Source organism: Cetorhinus maximus, chromosome 22 (assembly GCF_964194155.1).
Source record: "Cetorhinus maximus chromosome 22, sCetMax3.hap1.1, whole genome shotgun sequence".
Lineage (NCBI taxonomy): Eukaryota > Metazoa > Chordata > Chondrichthyes > Lamniformes > Cetorhinidae > Cetorhinus > Cetorhinus maximus.
In genome coordinates, this window is record NC_135900.1 from 1465558 (window position 1) to 1488837 (window position 23280).

At 46.2% G+C, this 23280-nt stretch overlaps 1 protein-coding gene across 1 annotated transcript in view; it reads left to right on the top strand.

The window, feature by feature from the left end:
- Positions 1-9275: 9275 nt before the first annotated feature.
- Positions 9276-23280, top strand: part of nav3 (neuron navigator 3) — a 473245-nt gene continuing 459240 nt past the window's right edge. Inside the window, exon 1 of the mRNA XM_078567625.1 lies at positions 9276-9847. Coding sequence (XP_078423751.1) covers positions 9605-9847 — 243 coding nt within the window. The 5' untranslated portion in view covers positions 9276-9604. The remainder of the gene's footprint in view (positions 9848-23280) is intronic.

Consider the following 23280-nt stretch of genomic DNA (forward strand, 5'->3'; position numbering starts at 1 on the left):
AATGCGAGAATTGCAACTTGATCAGAGGATGTGGAGATTCATTGGGGATAACCTCAAAGCCACATGTGGACAATCTGTTTCCATGAAGCAGATGTGCTCGGTGGGCAGTGGGGCTCCTGGGGAATCGGGCTTTTCCTCAGTCTGTATTGTATGCAGCACCTGAGAAGCTTGTAGGTTGCATTGTGTAATAGAAAACTGAAAAGGTGATCTTAACCATATGTGCTTTTAAGGAGAATTGTTGCTTTGTGGCCGGGATTTAACCAGTGAACGTTGTAGCCTGAAGCCGAGAGTTAAAAGGAAAGACTTGCAATTTGCATTTTGAGCAGAGGTTCAGACGTTTTTGTTTCTCTGACAGTTTAAATAGATGTAGAGGCACACAGATAGCATCAAAGGGATAATTCATGTACAACAAGAATTTGCATTTATCATGTGTCTTTAACCCACTAAAATGTCCCAAGGAACTTCAAAGGAACATAGTCTGGCAAAAATTGACACCAAACCGAGAAAGGAGTCATGAAGGCAGGTGACCAAAGCTTGGTCAAAGATGTAGGTTTTAAGGAATGACTTGAAGGGGGAGAGAGAAGCGGAAAGGTTTAGGGAAGGAATGGCCAATAATTGTGATGCAATGAAAGCTGTGGAGATGCAAGAGACCAAAATTGGTGGAGCGCAGAGATTTTGGAGGGTTGCAGGGCTGGAGTAGGTCATGAGTTAGAAGGGGAGAGGACATGGAGAGATTTGAAGGCAACAATGAGAATTTTAAAATCAAGGTGTTGCCAGACCAGGAGCAAGAAGCTTGGTCAAAGAGATAGTATGTAAGGAGTGTCTTAAAGGAGAAGAGTGAGGTAGGCAGATGAAGAGGCTTTTATTGATTGAATTCCAGAGCGTAGGGCCCTGGTAGCTGAAAGCATAGCCACCAATGGTGGAATGAAGCAACACACTGTACAGCAGTGACAGGATTCCCATGGTCTGTACTGTAAACATAGGACATTCTGCTTTACAATGCTGAGAGATGTGCAAACCACAAAAACAACTGGATGATTCTAACTACTTTACCCAACTCACAAAACATTCGCAGTCAGAAACAGGCCATTCTGCTTATGGGGACAGGAGGAGACTATTTAGCCCCTCCAGCCTACTCTGTCATTCAATGAGATCATGGCTGCTCTAATTCCAAAAACCCACCTTATGCCCCAAATCGCCTAATACCTAACAAAAATCTATCTATCTCAGATTTAAAATGAATAATTGATCCAGTAGCAATTGCCATTTGTGGGTGAGAGTTCTGAACTTCTGCCACCCAAAGCATGAAGAGAATGTTCCTTAGGCCTGGATCTCCAGCTCGGCGAGTGGGGGAGGGGCCTGCTCGCCAAGGCATAAAGTGAGGCGGGGTGAAGTCGGGCGTGTGTCCCGACGTCACCGCGCGTTGTTTAGAGTTTCAGTTCAGCAAGGCCTTTGAAGGCCATTTAAATATCAACTAAACTAATAAACTGAGCTGCCCTTAAGGTTGTTGGGCAGGCGAAGAGCCCAGGCGGCCTTCGCATTTCTCTTGGAACCTCATCCACGGGCGGGATGGGGTTTCATGAAGTGTTTATAATTTAAATAAATTTTTTCATTAATGTTCATTGACATGTCCCAGCTCATGTGACACTGTCACATGAGGGGACATGTCTTAAAATTTTTTCTTTTCTTTAATAAAAGTTTTGGAACGTAAACTAATTTCTGCGCTCTTTTGCGTGCATGTGAATTCCCGCCCCCAGCCCGCATAGGGAGCGCTCAGCGCTTCCGGGTGTGCGTCACACTGGGTGGGCCTTAATTGGCCCCCCCCCATGTAAAATGCCAATCGGGGGCACCGACTGGGTCCGTGCCAGCCCCCGCCTGCCCCCACACAACCCCCCGAATGGGTGGGGGGGGCGGAAATTCTCCCCTTAATCGCACTCCTGAAATGTCTGGCTCTAATGACCCAATCAGGGGAAGCAGTTTCTCTCTACCTGCTCTCTCAGTTCAGTCCATCAAGTTGATGCTGGTATTTTTCTCAGCACTATACCTACTCTCCTGCTCACTCCCAAAAACCTTTATCAGGTCAAGTAACTACCCAATCCCCTTTAGAAGTAACTCATTCATTCCATCGCTATAATGGGTCCTGGCAGCAAATTCTGGCCATCTCCTTAAGTAAGGAAACCTTTTCCAGTCTCCCCTTTCATTCCTATATTTTGCGATTACACTGGTGGGGAATTGCTGTATTCTGTATTTAAAATAAGAAAACCTTGAAGAAATTAGAATTTAGCACCAATATTGGGTTCTGGAGCAGGTGAGTGTAACTTGCCCACGCATGTACATGAACATATTATATATGCTTCACACTGCCGGGTCCTAGAGTGTGCAGTTCGAATAATTTGATAGCAGTTCAGAAAGTGAGACGATGGATAGATTTCAAATCACACATGGAGTGGAGTTTGTCAGATGTTATTTAATTTGTTTGATACTTCAAGGTGCAGCTACCTTAGGGTTCAGGCCCAGCTGGAGTATTGTGTCCAGTTCTAGGCACCAGACTTTAAAAAGGATGTGAAGGTTTTAGAGAGTGCACAAAGCAAATTTCTAATAATGGTTCCAGGAATGAGGAATTAAAAGGATGTGGATAGGCTGGAGAAGTTGGGTTTGCTTTCCTTAGAGCAGAGAAGGTTGCACGGAGATTTGGGAGAAGTTTTTAAAATCATGAAAGGTTCAGATTGAGCAAATGAACAGAAAGTGTTTTCGATGGCTGAAGGCCACAGAATTAAGGTAATTGGCAAGAGAACCAGAGGCTACATGAGGAAGGACTTTTTTATACAAGGAATGGTTGGGGTTAGTATTGTACATCCTGATGGGGCGATGGAAACAGGTTCAATTGTAGCTTCCAAAAGGGAATTGGAAAAATACTTGAAGGAGAAAAATTGTAGGAATATGAAGAAAGAGCCAATGGGTGGAACTAAATGGATTGGCCTTAGAACAAACCAGCACAGACTTAATGGCCTCCTTCTGTGCAGTGCTGATCAAAGGGGCTGGTTGGCGATGCAGGCACACATTCACTGTATGAAGGAAAGTAAGCTTTATAGAAAAGGCGAGGGCAGTATTTATCACCCCTCACTAGTTACCCTGTGAAGGTGATGCACATTGAACTGCTCCCACATTACTGTCAGATAGAAAATTTCAAAATATTGACCCAGCAATGATGAAGGAATGTCCAAACCTGCGACTTGACAAACGACTTGGGGCTTTCACCCAGGACCTGATGTCAGACAAGCAGGGTGGAGGCTTTGAAGAGGTGAGTCTGTGTTGGAATCTTTAGCACCCCACTCTGATCAGGGCAGATGGTGTAATATCACTAATAACACCAGGGCAGATTTACCCGAGATTCTGGTCTCTGGAATGGGACTTCAGCCTGCAACCTTCTCAGAGGCAAAAATGAGCCAAAATATCACAGTTTATACACATCAATATTGACCCATGTGAACACAATGGGGCCGAAATTTTCCCTTGTTGGGAGGGTGTGCGCCTGACCTGAACAAGAGTAAAATAGTGCGCGATGATGTTGGGCAAGCGTCCTGACGTCATCATGCACTCACGCGATATTTCGGTCAGTGGGACCGTACCGGAGTCAGCAGCGCGCCCACTGACAATTCAGAGGGCTGTTAAGCCCATTATTTCATTAATTTAATTGAATTTTTCCCTGCCTGTCCAGCCTTACGGTTGGCGGGCGGGCAAAAAGGCCAAGCAGCCTTTGGATTTTTGGGGAAACCTCATCCACGGGCAGGATGAGGTTTCCGATGTTAATTAAAAATAAAATAAATATGTTTAAGTCTCATTTCCAACATGTTCCCCTGCTCATGGGGCAGAGTCACATGAGGGGACATGTTTTCCTTAATTTTACCATATTTACTTGTAAAGTTAAAAATCTTCAGCTCTCTGAGACAGCTCTGTGCCTTCAGGGAGTTTTCAGTGAGCGTGCCCACACACACACATGCTGACTTCTGCGCTCGCCCTCCTCCCTCCCCTCCCAGACCCTGGCAGGACTGAGCGTTTCAGCGCGTGATTCACGCTGGCTGACCGGGAATTGGGCAGCTGGGGTGAAATCATGGGTGGAAGACCATTGCGAGGCTACTCCTGGGACCGCCCACCTCGCCCACCCAACCAGGGGAAAAGCTTCCCTATTTTTTTTTAAATGCCACATAGATTTAGGAAGAAAATTTTAACCGATACTAAGCACACAATATAGGCTTCCAGGGATGAGGGGCTTGGATAGATTGTAGAAGTTGGGACCGTTCTCCTTGGAGAAGAGAAGGTCGAGAGGAGTAAAAACATAAAATGCCTGGAAAAACTCAGCAGGTCTGGCAGCATCTGTGGAGAGAGAAACAGAGTTAATGTTTTGAGACCGAATGACTCTTCTTCAGAAGGCTGAGAGGTGATTTGACAGAGGTATTCAAAATCACAAGGGGTCTGGACAGAACAGACAGGGAGAGACTGTTCCCATTGGTGGAAGGATTGAGAACTAATGGGCACTGATTTAAAGTGAATGAAGCGACGATGCGGTGAGGGGGAGATGGCGGTGTAGGGGTAATGTCATGGGGCTAGTGATCCAGAGGCCCTGGCTAATGCTGTGGGGGACATGGGATTTGAATCCATGAGCATTAACCTGGCCCTCTAATTAAATTCAAATTTGGTGGAATTTGAATTCAATTAATAAATCTAGAACATAAAGCTAGTCTCAGTAAAGGTGACCATGATAACTATCACCAGTTGCACCTGGTTCACTAATGTCCATCAGGGAGGGAAATCTGCTATCCTTACCCGGCCTGGCCTACAGATTCGAAACATGAGGGATAAATCGACCCAGGATTACAGGTATCTCCGGGACATACAACGCTCCTCGGACTACTGTTCCCGCTGCATCTTGAGATCCACACTCAGTGCCATGCGCCATCATATGAACATACTCAACCTCTCCCTCCAGCAACACCGACTCACCCTATCTCAAAGCTGTCCTTGCCCCCAGTTTCATTTTATTCCTCGTTAGCGCCTCCTTTAGCCAGTACCACCACCATTAACACACCTTTGACCTTTTGTTTATGACATCATTGTCAATCTCTCCTTTGCCTCCACCTATCACTGGCCTTCTACCTGCTCCACCTTTAAACAGTATATATTTCACAACATTTCTACTTCTCTTTAGTTCTGCAGAAGAGTCATACGGACTTGAAATGTTAATTCTGTTTTTCTCTCCGTGGATGCTGTTCAACCTGCTGAGTTTTTCCAGCATTTTCTGTTTTTGTTTCAGATTTCCAACATCTGCAGTATTTTGTCTTTATCCTAGAAAAGGAATGTTTCATGACAATGGACTATCATTTCACCTTAGAGCATAAATTTGTCTGATGTGCACATAAACAGTTTTTAAGTCATCATTCTCTACAGTTCTCCAAGTCACTCACCATCCTGACTTGGAAATATATCGGCCGTTCCTTCACTGTCGTTGGGTCAAAATCCTGGAACTCCCTCCCTAACAGCATTGTGGGTGTACCTACACCACATGGACTGCAGCGGTTCAAGAAGGCAGCTCACCACCACCTTCTCAAGGGCAACTAGGGATGGGCAACAAATGCTGGCCCACCACCTGTAAACAAATAAAAAGATACTTGAGTGTCCTAGGCACCCTGGCATTTTGTCCGCCCTGAGTGAGCCCCGCCTTTGCTGTCTCCTTCCTGAACTCTTGGCCAACCCCCCTGCCATTTCAAGCTGGTTGTTGGGGGCTATGTTAGAGCAGCTCAGCTTGATGCATTATTATTCTTCTCATTTTGCCCTCCCTCCTCTTTGGAGTTTAGTTTTGCCACAGTTCAATGCAGCGTAACACCTGACATGTTAGTGCTTTGCTGACTTGCACCGTTCTTTTCCTCAATGTTCTCCTGGTTACCTTTCTGCTTCTTACCATCACCAGCGCCCCCCCCCCCCCCCACCCCACCCCCTGCCAAACTGGCCACTCTGTTTCCCACTGGACTAAGATGGAGCTCTCCCAGAGGGGCATGAACCTGTGATAGTGACAGGAGAGGGGACCAATGGACAAGGTCATAAGTGGGTTAAGGGCTGAGTGGGTGATGTTGCAGAAGGGGGTTTCTGTGTGGAAACCACTGGGAGAGGGGTGGCTGCTGTGTCAGTGGATGGTGGAAACCAGGGGATAAAGTGGGGCAGGGTAGGACCAGGAGGGAGAAAAGATTGGGTTCAGAACAGTGTGCCAGAGGACTCCGAACAAATAGCCTTGATTATTACAGTACAGGTTCCTTTTGAACAGTTTAAGTTGAGATTGGCACAGTGACTGAACCCTTGCACTGTCGCCCAGGGGATTCCCTCTCACCTCACTATCAGAAAGCTATGGGTTCATGTCCCGCTCAAGGTACTCACATGAGTGCAAACTCTATTCTGATAGCGTGACTCTGTACTCTCAAAGGTGCTGCCTTTCAGGTGAGTTTTATGTCTGTAAACTCTCTCAGGCAGCTGTCAAAGAGATTCCACAGCACTATTCAAAGAAGGGGAGTTTTTTTCGTTCTTTTATGGGTTCTGAGCTTCGCTGGCAAGGCCAGCATTTATTGCCCATCCATAAATGCCCCTGAGAAGGTATATAACACTGTTTCAGCCAGAACTGGACTATTACATCCAATTCTGGGTGCCAAACTTTAGGGAGGATGTGAAGGCATTAGAGAGCACTGAGCATTAGAGAAGGCATCAGAAAAGGTTCACGAGAATGGTTCCAGGGATGAGGAACTTTTCAGTTATGTAGAAAGATTGGAGAAATTAGGGTTGTTGTCCTTGAGAAGGTTCAGAGGAGGTTTGATTGATGCATTTATATGAACATATGAAACGGGAGCAGAATTAGGCCATTCAGCCCTTCAAGCCTGTTCTGCCATTCGATAACATCATGGCTGATATGTTTGTGTTTTGAATTCCATATTCCCATCTACTCCAGGTAACTTTTATCCCTCGCCTAACAAGAATCTATCTACCTCTGCCTTAAAAATATTCAATGACCCCACCTCCACCACCATGTGAGGCAGAGAATTCCACATTCACACAACCCTCTGAGAGAAAAATTCTCCTCATCTCTGTCCTAAAGGGGTGACCCCTAATTTTAAAACAGTGCCCCCTAGTTCTGGACTCATCCACAAGAGGAAACATCATGATGGGCCGAAGGGCCTGCTCTGTGCTGTATAGCTTTATGATGGTATGATTCTATTCTTTCTATGTCCACCTTGCCAAGATGATAAGATGATTCAGGTGGTGGGATTTTCCCCACCCGCCCACCGCCTCGATCTTCCGCTCCCACCGCAAGTCAATGGATTTCTGGCTGGGGCGACACCTCACTCGTGACAGGGCCGGAAAATCCCATTCAGGATCTTATATACTTCAATCAAATCACCCCTCACTCCTTACAATCCAGCGGAAACAAGCCCAGTCTGTCCAACCTTTTCTCATAAGACAACCCACTCATTCCAGGTATCAATCCACTAAACCTCCTCTGAACCGCTTCCAGCATATTTACATCCTTCCTTAAATAAGGAGACCAAAACTGCACACAGTATTCGAGGTGCGGTCTCACCAATGCCCTGTATAACTGAAGCATAATATCCTTACTTTTATGTTCAATTCCTTTTATAGTAAAGGATAGCATTCCATTAACCTTCTTAATTACTTGCTGTACCTGCATACTAACTGTTTGTGACTCATGCACAAGAACACCTAGATCCCTCTGCACCTTGGAATCCTACAGCCGTTCTCCATTTAAGTAATACTCCGCATTTTTATTCTTCCTGCCAAACAACTTCAGAATAGTAAGGGGTCTGGACAGAGTAGATAGGAGAAGTTGTTTCCATTTGTGGAAGGATCGAGGACTAGAGGACACTGATTCAAGGTAATTGAAAAGGAAGTAAAGGTGACATGAGGAAAAATGTTTTCATGAAGCAGGTGATGAGGGTCTGGAATGCACTCCCTGAGTGTGTGGTGGAGGCAGATTCAATCATGGCTTTTAAGAGGGAATTGGATCATTATTTGGAAAGGAAAAATTTGCAGATTTACAGGGAGAAGGCGGGGAGCGACACTCAGTGAATTGCTCCTTCAGAGAGCCAGTGCGTAGGCGATGGGCTGAATGGCCTCCTTCTGTAACAATACTGTGAACTAGTGGTGAGCCACCTTCTTGAACCGCTGCAGTCCCTGTGGTGTAGATACACCCACAGTGCTGTTAGGGAGGGAGTTCCAGGATTTTGACCCAGCGACAGTGAAGGAACGGCGATATATTTCCAAGTCAGGATGGTGAGTGACTTGGAGGGGAACTTCCAGGTGGTGGTGTTCCCATCTATCTGCTGCCCTTGTCCTTCTAGTGGTCATGGGTTTGGAAGGTGCTGTCGAAGGAGCCTTGGTGAATTCCTGCCGTGCATCTTGGAGATGGTACACACTGCTGCTACTGTGCGTCGGTGATGGAGGGGATAAAATTTTAAGGTGGTAGCTGAAGTCCCGATGAAGTGGGCAGGCTTTGCCCTCCTCAGAGGCCTTGCCAACATTTACCCTTCAACCACCTTCACTAAAAACAGATTACCTGGTCATTCCCTCAATGCTGTTTGTGAGATCCTGCTGTGCACAAATCGGCCCCCATGTTTCCAACATTAAAACAGTGGCTACACTTTGAAGAATACTTCATTGCTTGTGAAGTGCTTTGGCATGTCCTGTAGTTGTAAAAAGGCGGCATGAGTGAACTGAAGTCTTTCCTTTACGTTTACAAACGCCTCTGATTCCAGTCCTCCCTAATCAGATAGGAATTCCCCCTTCTGGGCGGGAACTGGGTTTTTTTCTCCTCGCAGCAGATCTTTATCCTGATTGTAGGAGATGAGCACAGAGCCAGGCAGTCATTACACAGGCTGAAGCTGTCAGGAGTGAAAAATGGTCAGTGAATTAGCCAAAGAGCCTGAGCCCAGAGGTTGTTTCCAGGCTGAGAGCTTTTCAACAGCTGCTTAGATTTTGGCTGCTCATGTCCCTGGTCAAAAAGTCTTTTATTTTTTCCTTCCCTGTTTTGTTTTTGCAGTGGCCTTTTTGCTATTTCTGTCATCAGGGAGGGAGCTGTTGTTGCTCGTGTTATGGTCACAATGTTGTTTTGACAGTTGGGAGTTGAGGTTTGGATATTTTTCCTTGTCCCTCCCTCTGTCCCTCCCTCCTCTTTGACGCTTCATTCAACTACAAATAGGACCGGGCGACTGTCAGAGGGGAAAGAGACACAGGGGCTGTATTCTCTGAATCATCTCAGAAAGCTTTGTGGCAGTCACATTGGTGAGCCAGGTTCACATACCCCGGAGGAATGTTCAATCTGACAGTGATCCCCACAGTGTGCACACAGTGTAAAACTGTGTGAGGGGATTCTTGTTGGGATCCTCTATCGGAACCGCAAAGTGTTTGACAAGCAGAGCTGCTTCACTTTGTTACCAGGATATAGTCAGCCCTCTTCCAGCTTTTCCTTTCTGTCAGATGCAGCATGCAAGGTAGTGTGTGTGCTCGGTGCAAAGTGTGCATGCGGTAGGGAGTACGCTTCCCAGGAACCATGCCTGGCGTCCCGGTCTCCTCGAGGCTGAGACCACCTTCGGAACGGCCCAAGCCCGTCCACACCGCGCTTTGCATCCCGCACGTGGGTGAGGTTGGGCGTCGGCGGGCCTGTGATGGTTCAGGAGTACACATTGGCACAGGCTGCCCAACCTCCTCCGTCCAGCTGAACTCAAAGCCCACCCTCGAATGCGGAGTCAAACAAACCTTCCAGGCAAGGACGAAGGAGAAGGCGGACAGCAAGGTCAGTGCTTACATTCCAAACTTGGCGCAACTCACACTTTAAAACAGTTTCAGGAAAAGGAATTATTTGGATCTACTCACCGCTTTGAGCTAAATTTCCTGTTAACTGTGTCTTTATTTTTAGACTTACAATGAACTTTACATGGCTGCATTTTTTGGATGTTTGTGCATGCTATTTTTTTTTGAAAAAACATTCCCTGACCTCAAATTGACCAGGAGTTTTAGAAAGATATTTGAAAGCCTATGGGCGGAGGAGGATAATTCTAGTTGGAAGAGCTGAACTAGTATATTTTCTTTACTGGGAACTCCTGGCAGCTTTGGGCTGTTAACAGGGGTCTGAGGAAAGAGCAGGGACTCAGTGACTAGCTCTTTCGCTGAGTCAGCACAGGCACAATGGGTCAAATGGCCTCTTTCTATCCTGTATCATTCTCTGAACTATAGCAAGTGAAAACTTTAAAACCGTAGCTGTTCAGGTGAGTTGCCTGTGCGTAGTTCAGTGTGGTTATAACAAAGTGCCAGTTGGTACATCTTGGTAGGGAGAGGAAGGAGATCATGGAAAATGCATGTCGAAATGGGGCTGTGCAAAAGAGGGATTTGGGGGTACAGATCACTGAAAATACTGATGCAGGTTAAAACATAATAAAGCAGTGGAATTCATGGTGAGGGGGATAGAATTGAAACACAGGGAAATTATGTTAAACGTGTATAGAATGTTGGTTAGACCATGCTTGGAGTACTGTGAACAGTTCTGATCTCCGTATTATTATAAAGATTATAGAGGCACTGGACAAATGAAAGAAAAAATACAAGGATGATACCAGTACTGAGAGGTTATACCCACCAGGAAAATGTAAATAGCTGGGCATCTTTTCCCAAGGAGGGGAAGACCAAGGGTGCCCTGACAGAGGTCTCGAGGATTATAAAAGGGATTGATCAGGTAGACATAGAGAAGATGTTTCCACTTGCGGGTGAGACTGGAACTAGGGGTCAATATAAGATATTCACTAATAAATCCAATTGGGAATTCAGGAAAAAATTCTTTACCCAGAGAGCTGGGGGGAATGTGGAACCCACCACCACAGGGAGAGGTTGAGGTGAATAGCATTTAAGGAGGAAGCTGGATAAACACATGAGGGAGAAAGGAATAGAAGGGTATGCTGATGGGGTTGGTTGAGGAAGGGTCTCAATGGGACAAAACACCAGCATGGATCGGTTGGGCCGATTGGCCTGTTTCTGTGCTGTAAATATGCTAGGGCCCAATTGTACAAAAGGGTTTTCCTGCTGACAAACCTGAGGTTGAGAGTGGGTGCAGAGGGGATTTACCAGAATGATACCAGAGATGAGGGGCTTCAGTTAATTTTGAGAGACTGGAGAAGCTGGTTCCGGAAAGTTCTGAAGACTCGAAACGTTAACTCTGTTTCTCATCTGCCAGGCCTGCTGAGTTTTCCCAGCACTTTCTGTTTTTGTTGCAGGTTTCCAGCAGCTGCAGTATTTTGCTTTTATATGACTGCAGAAGCTGGGGTTGTTCTCTTTAGAGCAGAGAAATTTAAGGGGAGATTTGACAGAGATGTTTAATAGTTCATGAATGTTTTTGATAGAGTAAATAAGGAGAAACTGTGTCCAGTAGCAGAAGGCTTGGTAACTGGAGGTCCCAGATTTAAGGAGATTGACAAAAGAACCAGAGACAACATGAGGAAAGCCGTTGTTAAGCGAGTGGTTAGGATTTAGAGTGCACTGTCTGACAGGGCGATGGGAACAGTTTCAGCTGTAGCCTCCAAAAGGCAACTAGGTAAATACTTGAAGGAGAAAACTTGTCCAGTGCTATGAAATAACAGGGGGAGTGGGATTGCTTTTTCAAAGGGCTGCCATGGGTGCGATGGGTCAAATGGCCTCCTTCTGTGCTGTACCATTCAAGATTCTATGTGGTTCCAGTGGGTCTGGTTCCTCATCGAGCTTTTGCTTTTAGAATACTCCCCCCCACCCCTGCAGCTGAGGGCTGGCTTTGCACTGTTTGAAAGCCAGGTTCTGGGTCGGAGGGAATGTGATCGATCCCAACGTACCTTTCAAACCATTGGGAGGCGGGAGCTTCTTAGAACTGTACAAATGCCCTACAATCCAGCAGGTGACTACACTTCATAAGTACTTCATTACCTGGGGAAATGAAAGGCACCATATAAATGCAGAACTCCCTTTCATTTATGGACATCAGACTGTGCCTGGGTTTGAGTTGGGAACCAGACAGTAACCAAACCCCCGTCCTAACCAAGACCACACCGGGGGTGGGGGGATACCTGACCCTTTGTAGATTTGTTTAGACCAGTGTTAAAGTCAATTAAAAAGTTGCAAGATTGTAATAGTTTGAAGTAAAGGAGCAAGACTGAAGGACGTGGTCACAGGTCTCCTGAAGCAATTGGCAGTTGAATTACAACCTTCTGTCCAAACACAATTTGTTGCTGTTTGTTTACAACTCTGCTTTGAAAGGTATTTTTGAAAGGAGTTGATAAGGGTGAAATAATGCTGCCCTGTGTGCAGTATTAAGCCAGGGACCAGGGAGGTTCCTGTTTCGATTGTTGGATGATGCTGCGTTGGGTCACAACAGTTAACTTTAATGCTCTTGAGTGAGGAAGGAGGGTGCACAAGTGGCACGTCTCAGCTGGGGCTCCACGGTCAGGCAGCACTCTCACCTCCAGGTCAGAGGTTGTGGCTTTGAGTCCCACTGCGGAGACTTGAGTGTGCAATCTCGGCTGATGATCCCACGCTGCGTTGTGGAGGTTCCATCTGTTTGAGATGAGAACATGAAACCAAGGCTCTAACTGACACCTGAGGTGCACATAAATGCAGCAGCATTTTGGAGAAGAGCACAGGAGTTCCCTTGGCTTATATCTAGCCCTCGACTAACATCAATAAAACAGATTGTCTGGTCATTGACATGGTGTTGTTTGTGGGAGCTTGCTGTGCACAAATTGGCTGCCAAGTTCCATACATTACAACAGTGACTATGTTTCGAAGGTACCTCCCTGCCTATAAGGTGCTTTGGGACATCCTGAAACTGTGAAAGACACTATGGCTGGAATTTACCCTCCTGCCAGTGTCTGGGTTCGGGGTGGGCACGGTGGGGGAGGGGCGGATTGTGACGGGAGGGACAAAAACAACAGCGAGAAATAACGGTGGGAACTTACAGTCCCAACCGTCATTTTCTTCTTCGGCTGTCCCTTGGGGTGGAGGATGACCTGCTCCCACACTAGAAATTAGTTTTCAGGTGGCTGAATAGTCCAATGTGTGACTTAGAGTCTCAGTCTCAGAGGGGGCAGATGGTGGTAGGTGGGTACGGGTGGGTGGGGTACCCGGGTTGCCACGCGTTCCTTTCGCTGTTGACGCTTGGCTTCTGCTAGCTCTTGGCGAAGAGACTCGAGGTGTTCAGCTCCTTCCCGGATGCTTTCCCCTCCACTTTGGGTGGTCTCGGGCCAGGGATTCCCAGATCTCGGTGGGGGTGTTCTTGAAGTCTTTCCTCTGCCCTCCTGGGTCTCACTTGCTGTGTCGACGCTCCGAGTAGAGCACTCGTGTCGGGAGTCTCGTGTCGGGAGTCTCGTGTCGGGAGTCTCGTGTCGGGAGTCTCGTGTCGGGAGTCTCGTGTCGGGAGTCTCGTGTCGGGAGTCTCGTGTCGGGAGTCTCGTGTCAGGCACGTGGACAGTGTGGCCCGCCCAGCGGAGCTGATCAAGTCAATGCTTCGATGCTGGGGATGTTGGCCTGAGTGAGAACACTGACATTGGTGCACCCATCCTGCCAATGGGTTTGCAGGATCTTGTGGAGGCAGCACTGGTGGGACTTCTCCAGAGTTTAGGGTGTGCTGCTCTACATACTCCATGTCTCTGAGCCATACAGGAGGGTAGGTATCACTACTCTGTAGACCGGGAGCTTCGTGCCGGGTTTGAGGTCCTGCTCTTCAAACACACTCCTCCTCAGGTGCCCGAGGGCTGCACTGGCCACACCGAAGGTGGTGTCAAACCTCGTTGCCAATGCCTGCCCTTGTTGGCAGTAGGCTTCTAAGGTATGGAAAGTATTCCACGGTAGTGTGGGAGGGTGAGGGTCTGGGTGTGGCAGGAGTAGGAGGGGTCTGGGGATTAGTTGGAGGAGATAAGAAATTTTACACAGATCTGGGAGTGGGCAGGATCAGGGTGGGCATGGGGACTGTAGCAGGTGTGGGCACATTGGGAAGGAAAGGCATTTGAAGGTAACAGTAATGGGCTCGAGGGTGATGGGGGGAGGATCATGAGTAACCAATGGGAGGGCGTAGGTAACACCGGACGGTGTAGGCGGGGGGCTTAGGGTTAGAGTGTGAGCCATCGAGGTGTGTGTCTCTGGGCTGGTGGAGGGGGAAGGTGAAGGCAGTGATGGCTGTACAAGTGAGAAATTGTCCTCATCCTCCTTTGAGGTCTCCTGTGGGCAGGGGCTGAGTTCAGACGCGGTGTCTGGTCCCACCCTCTTCCTGCTGGCACCTGGAATGGTGAATGGTGAGAGGAGAGAATGAGTGAGTGGATGGTCTACGGCCTGTCTCCTACATAGCACAGAGACTCACCCTCAGGCTCCGACTGGCAGGGGTTAAGCATCCTTCCTCACTGGATACTCGGGGGAGGCCGACCTCACCATGGGGGGTGGTCACAGCCCATCCCTGCTGTTCAGCAGCCGCTGCTCATATTGTGTGAGGGGCCGGATCTCGGGCAGCCCCCTCCCATCCTCTCCCTCTCTCGCCTGTTGTGTGCTGTCTCCTCCTGTGTGAAGATAGATGGGTGGATTGTGATGCAGGAGCAGGTCACACGCTGCTTGTTCTGTGGCTGGAAACGTCACATTGTGACCCCCCCAACGCCTGTTCACCACGTGCAAATCACAGGTGAGGGGTTTGGGGGAATACTGTCCACTTGCCTGGGTAAGTGTAGCTCCAACAGCCCCCAGAACGCCGGACACCATCCAGGATGAAGCAGGCCACCCCATCCAGCATCCTCAACATTGAGTCCCCCCACCCCTAACCCATAGGCAGCTGTGTGTGTGCCATGTCAATGCTGCTAATCCCCAAGTTCGGCAGCTCCCTCCAGACCCGCTAGCTCTAGCAGTGAGAAGGACAAGGGCAGCAGAGGCGTTGCATCAGCAGCATCTGCAAGTTACCCTCTACTCCAGCCTCCCCCCTCCACAATGGCTGGGCCTTCAGTGTGTGGCTGGGTCAGCAACCCACAGTTACCTCCAGCCAGCAGACCACATGGACTGCAGTGGGGCACTGAAGCATCACCCCTGCCCCTTCTCAAGGGCTTTTAGGGACGGGCAACACAGATGCTGGCCTTACCATTGACTCCCACGCCCCATGACATTGCGAACGTGGTGAGTTGAGGATAGAGAGTAGTTCACTCACATGGCAGTGTGGATTAAATCGTTCATGCATTTCCTGCACTCCAGGGCGGTCCTTCTCTCCTCTGTAGGCCTGTGCCATTGGTTGGAGTACAGTTGCCAACCAATCAGCACTCTCTTCTCACGCAGTATAAACCTGTCGTTTCCCTGACATTGGCATTTTCTTGTGAATTGTCCTGATGAGTGCAAGACGAAAATCTTTGACAAAAACTTCTCTTTTTTCAGCAACACTCAAGTTTTACTATGTTAAAGGAGCTATATAAATGCAATCTGTTGTTGAATTAAAGATCAGCACATGTGCCAAAGTGTAAGTGGAGTCTTCCTTCAGGATTAATGCCACAAGAAAGACTTGCATTTATATAGCGCCTTTTACAGAACTGTTTCGGCGCAGAAGGAGGCCATTCAGCCCATTGTGTCTGCACCAGCTCGCCAAATGAGCATCATGACTTAGTGCCATTTGTCTGCCTTTTCCCCCATACCCTTGCACATTGTTTCTATTCAAATAATCATCTAATGTCCTCTTGAATGTCTCGATTGAACCTGCCTCCACCACACTTCCAGGCCCTGCATTCCAGACCCGAACCACTCGCTGTGTGAAAATGTTTTTTCTCACATCACATTTGCTTCTTTTGCAAATCACTTTAAATCTGTGCCCCTTTCGTTCTCGATCCTTTTACGAGCAGGAACAGTTTCTCTCTATCTACTCTATCCAGCCCCCTCATGATTTTGAACATCTCTATCAAATCTCCTCTTAGCCTTCTCCTCTCCAAGGAGAACAGTCCCAACCTCTCCAATCTATCCTCATAACCGAAGTTTCTGAAGTTACCATTCTTGTAAACCTCTTCTGCACTCTCTCCAATGTGTTCACATCCTTCTCATAGTGTGGCGCCCAGAACTGTACACAATATTCCAGCTGAGGTCTAACTAGTGTCCTATACAAGTTCAGCATAAACTCAAACAAAATCAAAAATACCTGGAAAAACTCAGCAGGTCTGGCAGATGCTGCCAGACCTGCTGAGTTTTTCCAGGTACTTTTGTTTTGGATTTCCAGCATCCGCAGTTTTTTGCTTTTATTTCAGCATACTCTCCTTGCTTTGTACTCTATACCCCTATTAATGAAGTCCAGGATACTATATGCTTAAACTCCACCAGCTGCCATGGTGAGATTTGAACCCAAATCCCCCAAGCATTAGCCTGGGCCTCTGGATTACTTGTGCAGTGACACCACCATCTACCCCCACCATCTACCATGCCCACTGGATGTCCCAAAGTGTTTTACACCCAATGAAGTGTTGTTGAATTGTAGTCACTGTTGTAAAAAATGTCATGGCATCATGTCATGTGCTTGGATCATATCACTCGCAATTCTGTTGAATCCATCATAGATTTTTTACACATGAAACGTTACTTTGATGTGTAGCACACACACATTTTTTTTTACAACTTGATTTATATTTTGGAAAGCAGCTCGTACTCTAGATTATAACTCACAGTTCTTTCGGAAAGTGCATTTGGAATATAGTTGTGCCCTTGTACCTGTAGACTCCCTGTCTCCGGGCTCCATGGTTTATTACTGAGAAACACCAGCTGCCAACAGAATGGCAATCTATTTTCTATTAAAGATTGTCTAACAGATGCTCTGCCTGAAAATATGGCTCATGTCCCGTGCTCCAATGTGCCAGGTTTAGTTCTGATCCAACATGGGTCTAATTTTTGTTTTGGACAATCAAAAATTAGGTAATGGTCCATGCAGAGTCTGTGTTCAGCTTCAAGGTCTTATTGTATTATGACCGACAGCAGTGAGATGTGGTTGCTGTTCCTTGCTCCACCTTGAAAGTGATTCTGCTCTTTCCAGCTCGTTGAGTGAAATATAAATCCTGTATTTTCAGTTTCCATTTGTGGGGAAGTACCTGCCTTGTGCTGTGACAGTTTTTATCCAATGACACTACGACCCAAATACCTAACCTGATCTATGGGCCCTGACTGATGGCTGCACCTTTAGAGTATTTATTGTGAGGGATTTACACTCAATCTGTCTCTTAAGCCTTATTTTAGGAAGATCGGACGTGATGGGGTAAACGCAGTGCCACCCAGTGAACAGGCACTCAAATTACATAGAACCTACAAGACAGAAACAGACTCACTGGCCAAGTTGGTCTGTACTTGCGTTTATTCTCTACATTTACCTTTGCCTCTCGAGTACCTCGCTCCAGCCTCCTCTTGTACCTCCCTGTTCCCTTCTCCCTCCTCATGCCTCCTCTTTAAATACATTCATTTTCTTTGCTTTAACCATTCCACGTGGTAGTGAGCTTCTGAGTCTCTCTGCACCCTCTTGTAAAGAAACCACCCCCGCCCCTCCCAAGTCCTTTATTTGATCTGTTTGGAACTATCTTGTATTTATGCACCCTTGCCCTGGACTTCCCATAAGTGGAAACAGTTTCTCCACATTGATTCTATTGAAACCTCTCATCATTTTTAAAGATTTCTGTTAAATCGCTTTGAATCTCCTTAATCGCAAAAATATTCAATCATCACATTAATAGTTGACACCCTTAACCCTGAGTTACTGAATTGGAGTGAAATTCTAAATGAAATAAAATGATCTGAAATTTTCTTAAAGACCAAGGCCAATTTATAATCGCAAAAAGTTCTCTTATGTTTTCATGTATGTGGGCAGAAAACACGCTAACCAATTTGTGCACAGCAAGATTCCATAAACAGCAATAAGGTAATGAGAAGATCATCTGGTTTTAGTGATATTGGTTGGTGAATAAACATTAGCCAGGACACCTGTTTTCAAGTTTTACCGTGGGGATCTTTTACATCCACTTAAGAGACCAATTATAACCTCAGGTTAGCATCTCATTCAAACAATGCCATCCCCAACAGTCCCTCACTACTGCCCTGGAGTGGGGTTTGAAATCACAACCTTCTGATTCAGGGGCAAGGGTGCTACCCACTGAACTACAGCTGACACTTAAATAAGGGATAACATCAGTCACTTTGCTTAATTCTGTTCTGTTCCTTTCTCCTAATATATGTGTACTACAACATCTGGATACTTTTCTTTGTAGCCTTGAGATAGGCTGTGAAGTATAGTAGTGAGTCTAGTGCGATTCTCTTTAATCATGTTGCTGGGTACATTGTAATTTAGTGTATGTACAAGTCAGGGAGACTGAATGCAGCAGGTCCATGGTAGGGTGTATGCTCTGCTGTGTGCCTGATTCTGCACCGTGTGTACTGTATTCAAAAACATTTCTGGATCCAAGAGATACCATTCCTCAGTAACATCAATGATAGATTAACCAAATTAGCAAACATCTGTCACCCGAAGCCTATAGCTACTGCTGTTATACTGACCTGCAGGGTTGTAAGGTGGGCCCTTTGCTCACCCCTCTGTACTTCATTGTCGTCACAACTAATTTAATCTTATTGGTGGGAAGGGAAGTAATTAACCACAGCACGGCCAACGTGTAGCAATGAAAGAATTTTAATGACAATCTAACATGGAACATAATCTTACTGGCTTGAGGATGTGTTACAGTTGTAAGTAATGACACAATATAATTTAGACAAGTATTTTTGTGGTAATAAAAGGCATGAGGTTTAATTGGTACGGCTGTGTTTTTCTCCCTCTTTTCACTGGGATTAGTTCTGAGAATCTGTTGGTGAGATCGGATGCAGCACGTTGGAGTTCACACAATGTCCAAGAATTGACAAGGACAGAGCCAGCCTGCCATACCTGTGCATATGAGCCCCCAGACGCTCACACTCTGTCCAGTGAACAGACCTAGTGCAGGGCTAGTGTCCGTCACATACAAGTCAGTGTATGGTGAAGCCAACCAAAGCCAGTGGCATTCCAGGCAAGAAATCATTTTAGAAAGGGATCGACTGAATGTTTTTGAAGCATTACATTTTGTTTCCAGTGTGAGTGAGTGCAACAGATTCTTTTACATCTTTCTATCGACCAGAGCCAAATCTTAGAATGTTTGGAGTGAGGTTGGTGTGTGCAGTGCTTCCAAGTCACCGCCAGATTTGAAGAATTGGGCTGCTTCTCGCAGAAATGGAACACCTCATGGCTTGTCCCAACAATTAGACTTTTTCCCTCATCCTTCAGCTCAACCAGAATTTTTTTCCTGTAACTTTCTGGGAGTTGAGTTGATAATGGTGCAGCAAGAGGCAACGAGGTATCTGAGACCTCAATGAGTGACAGGACCAACAGCCTATCTCCTTAACCAATGAGATTTAAGGATTGATAAAGAAACAGAAGGACAATGGAGAAGGAAATCAGGTGAATTAAAGACAAATCAGACGTAGAAAGCGAATTAAAGAGAGGGGAAAAAAGGATTACATTAAGAAAGAGAAAGAAGAAACAAAGAATAAGTAAGAAAAAAATGTCATTTTAAAAAACTTATCACCTGAAGGAATGAGATGGAACTGTTTAAATTGTCCTGGCTCTGGGCCAAAGAGATTGATTGACAATGCAGCAACTATTATCATTCCCTTAAAAAAACTTACTCTCTTAATTAGCAGACTTAACTTTCGAAGTTCAGTTCTTCAAAAGAGTCAAGTTGGACTCGAAATGTTAACTCTGTTTCTCTCTGCACAGATGCTGTCAGGCCTGCTGAGTTTTTCCAGTACTTTCTGTATTTACTAATTTTCTGCAGTGAATCTTATGGACAATTAATGTGCAAATGCAGCAACAATAATTGGGAGGCTAAGGGCTGACCAATGATGCTCACATCCCAGATTGTATAAGTTAAAAAAAGGTACTTCCTGATTTTATTCCTAAATTGTCTGGCTGTAATTTTCAGTTGATGTTTTACGGAAGTGTTTGCATTTATATAGCGTATTTCATGACTTCAGGATGTCCCAATTACTTTACAGCTAATGCAGTGTAGACACTGTTGTAATGTAGGAAACTTGGCAGCCAATTTGTGCACAGCAAGCTCCCACAAACAGCAATGTGATAATGACCAGATAATCTGTTTAGTGATGTTGATTGTGGGATGAATGTTGACCAGGACATTCCTGTCTCTTCTTCAAAATAGTGTCATGGGATCTTTTACACCCAACTGGGAGGGCAGATGAAACCTTGGATTAATGTCTTATCCAAAAGACATCCCCTCCGACTGTGCAGCACTCCCTCTTGAGGGTCAGCCTTGATTTTTGTGCTCAAGTCTTTGGAGTGCAACTTGAACCCATGACTTTCTATTTCAGAATGTTACCCAATTGAGACATCGAAACCACACTTAGCTAACCCTGTACCTGGGCTATATACAATCCTTGAGGGTGCCTTCCTGCTTTATCTCAGTTGCAAACAGTGGACAATGCCAGAGACTCGGGATAATGAAGGGATTAGAAAAAGCAAATAAAGGGTGAGGACATTGTATAAAGGCTGTCTTTTGCTGATTTGTTTTTCTAATGCATCTTATCTGAGTCTTTATTCATTGAATCTCTCTTTGTATCATATCAGCACAAGCCATTTTCTATCTCTTAAATGTAGTGTTAAACCAGCCCCAGCTTTGAATTATTTGTCCTTTTCCAATGACACTGAATTGGCTGCTGGCAGGTACTGGCCTTGCTAATCAAAGCCACCAGCCCTCCCTGAGGAACCAAGGGAGTCCAGGGTTATGGGGGGAAGGCAAGAAAGTGGAGTTGAGGCCAAAATCAGATCAACCATGACCTTATCGATGGCAGAACAGGCTTGAGGGGCCGAATGGCCGACTCCTGCTCCTGTTTCTTGAGTTCTTAAGTTCTTATTTGCATAATGCTTCTTTTATGGAGGTTATATAGTGCTTGTTACTCAGGAACATTTCACATACAGTGAATTACTTTGAAAGGAAGTAACTGAATGAGAGCGTGAAAACAAAGACGTAATAATGATTATGACCAAGACATTGGTTAGGTCACAGCTGGAATATTGTGTTAGTTTGGACATCCATTACAGAAAGTATGTTGGACACATGGAAAAGGCAAAGTGTTGATCCTCTTGGATCATCAAGGGGTAAAAAATGTTGTTTATGATTAGAAATGTGGCAAAACTAAGCTGGATTCAGCAGAGCTTAAGGGGAAACTTGAGTGGGTAGATAGGACCTCAGTTTAACAGCACTGAGAGTGTCAGCCTTGACTTACATTTCTGGGGTTTGAACCTCCAACCACCTGAGAGCAGGGCTAGAGAGCTACACACTGAGGCACAGCTGACACCTGTCAGTGAAAGCTCTGAGTGTCAGCCCTGACTCAGTTGGTAACAGTCTTACTTTGCCAGTTCAAGTCACACTCCAGAGACATAAATCAGACAACCTGGCCCTTCCAGTGCAGTGCTGAGGGAGTGTTGCACTATCAGAGGGGCTGTCTTTCAGATGAGATGTCGAACCTAAGTCCTGCCTGTACTCTCAGATAGACGAAAGATTCAATAACACCATTTCAAAGAAGAGCAGGGGAGTTCTCCCGGTGTCCCGGCCAATATCTACCCCTCAATCCACATCACAAAAACAGTTATCTGATCATTCTCACATTGCTGTTTGTGGGATTTTGCTGTGTGCAAATTGGTTGCAATGTTTCCTACCTTACAACAGTGACTATACTTCAGAATTACTTCATTGACTGTAAAGCTCTTTGGGACATGCTGAGATTGTGAAAGGGGCTATGTAAATGCAAGTCTGTTTTTTTATATAACTGCTAGGGCTTCACTGAAGCAATGACAACAGAATAGGTGATCCGAGCTGTCAGTGTGACCAAAACATCCGTAAGAAACCAGGCAAGACTTGGATTGATCGCACACTAATTGCAGCCTGTTTTCTGCTCTCGGTTATGTGTGAATCCTCTGTGTCTGATTGAAAGATGGCTTGTGGAACAAAAAACATCTGACAGACCACAATACAAAGTAAGCAGTAATCAGGATTAGTTGGAACAGATAAATGATATCCTAGTGAGGGCAGTGAAATCTTTGAACGATCTTACAAGAAGAAACTCTGTATGACTCACGGGTGACTCATTCAGAGTTGAAACATATCCACCTCACTGAAATATGAGATCATTTTTCTATTTCTTGTCTAGTAAAAGGTTACTGTTTAATGTTGTGTTTCTCTGGCAGGAACAGGGCTAGGAAATGAATTGCAAGAAACTTTGTACTGAACCAGCAATTTAACTCATTTTAATTATAATTTACGTGGAAAGTTGGGTTCAGCTTGAAGTAGGAAAGGGAGGAGGGAGGTAACATAAACGCCAGCATGGACCAATACCCACGGCAGTCAGTCCAAATGGCCTGTTTCATTCCTGTCTCTTAGGCCCTGACATTAGCTCAGGGAATAAAGGATATTAGGAACAGGAGGAGGCCATTCAGCCCCTTGAGCCTCTTCTACCATTCAGTTAGATCATGGCTGATCTGTGACCTATTTCTACATAGATGAGGATGAGGAGCAGTGATGGGAAGGGGGTGAGTGTGATGGTGGAGGGAGGGAGTGATGGTGTAAGGAGGGAGTCGTGGTGGAGAGAGGGATTGATGGTGTAAGGAAGGAGTGATGATGGAGGGAGGGAGTGATGGTGTAAGGAGGGAGTGGTGGTAGAGAGAGGGATTGATGGTGTAAGGAAGGAGTGATGATGGAGGGAGGGAGTGATGGTGTGAGGAAGGGAGTGGTGGTGGAGGGAGGGAGTGGTGGTGTAAGGAGGGAGTGGTGGTGGAGAGAGGGAGTGATGGTGTAGGGAGGGAGTGATGGTGTAAAGAGGGAGTGGTGGTGGAGAGAGGGAGTGATGGTGGAGGGAGGGAGTGGTGGTGGTGGGAGGGAGTGGTGGTGTAAGGAGGGCGTGGTGGTGGAGAGAGGGAGTGATGGTGGAGGGAGGGAGTGATGGTATAAGGAGGGAGTGGTGGTGGAGAGAGGGAGTGATGGTGGAGGGAGGGAGTGGTGGTGTAAGGAGGGCGTGGTGGTGGAGAGAGGGAGTGATGGTGGAGGGAGGGAGTGATGGTGTAAGGAGGGAGTGGTGGTGGAGAGAGGGAGTGATGGTGGAGGGAGGGAGTGGTGGTGGAGGGAGGGAGTG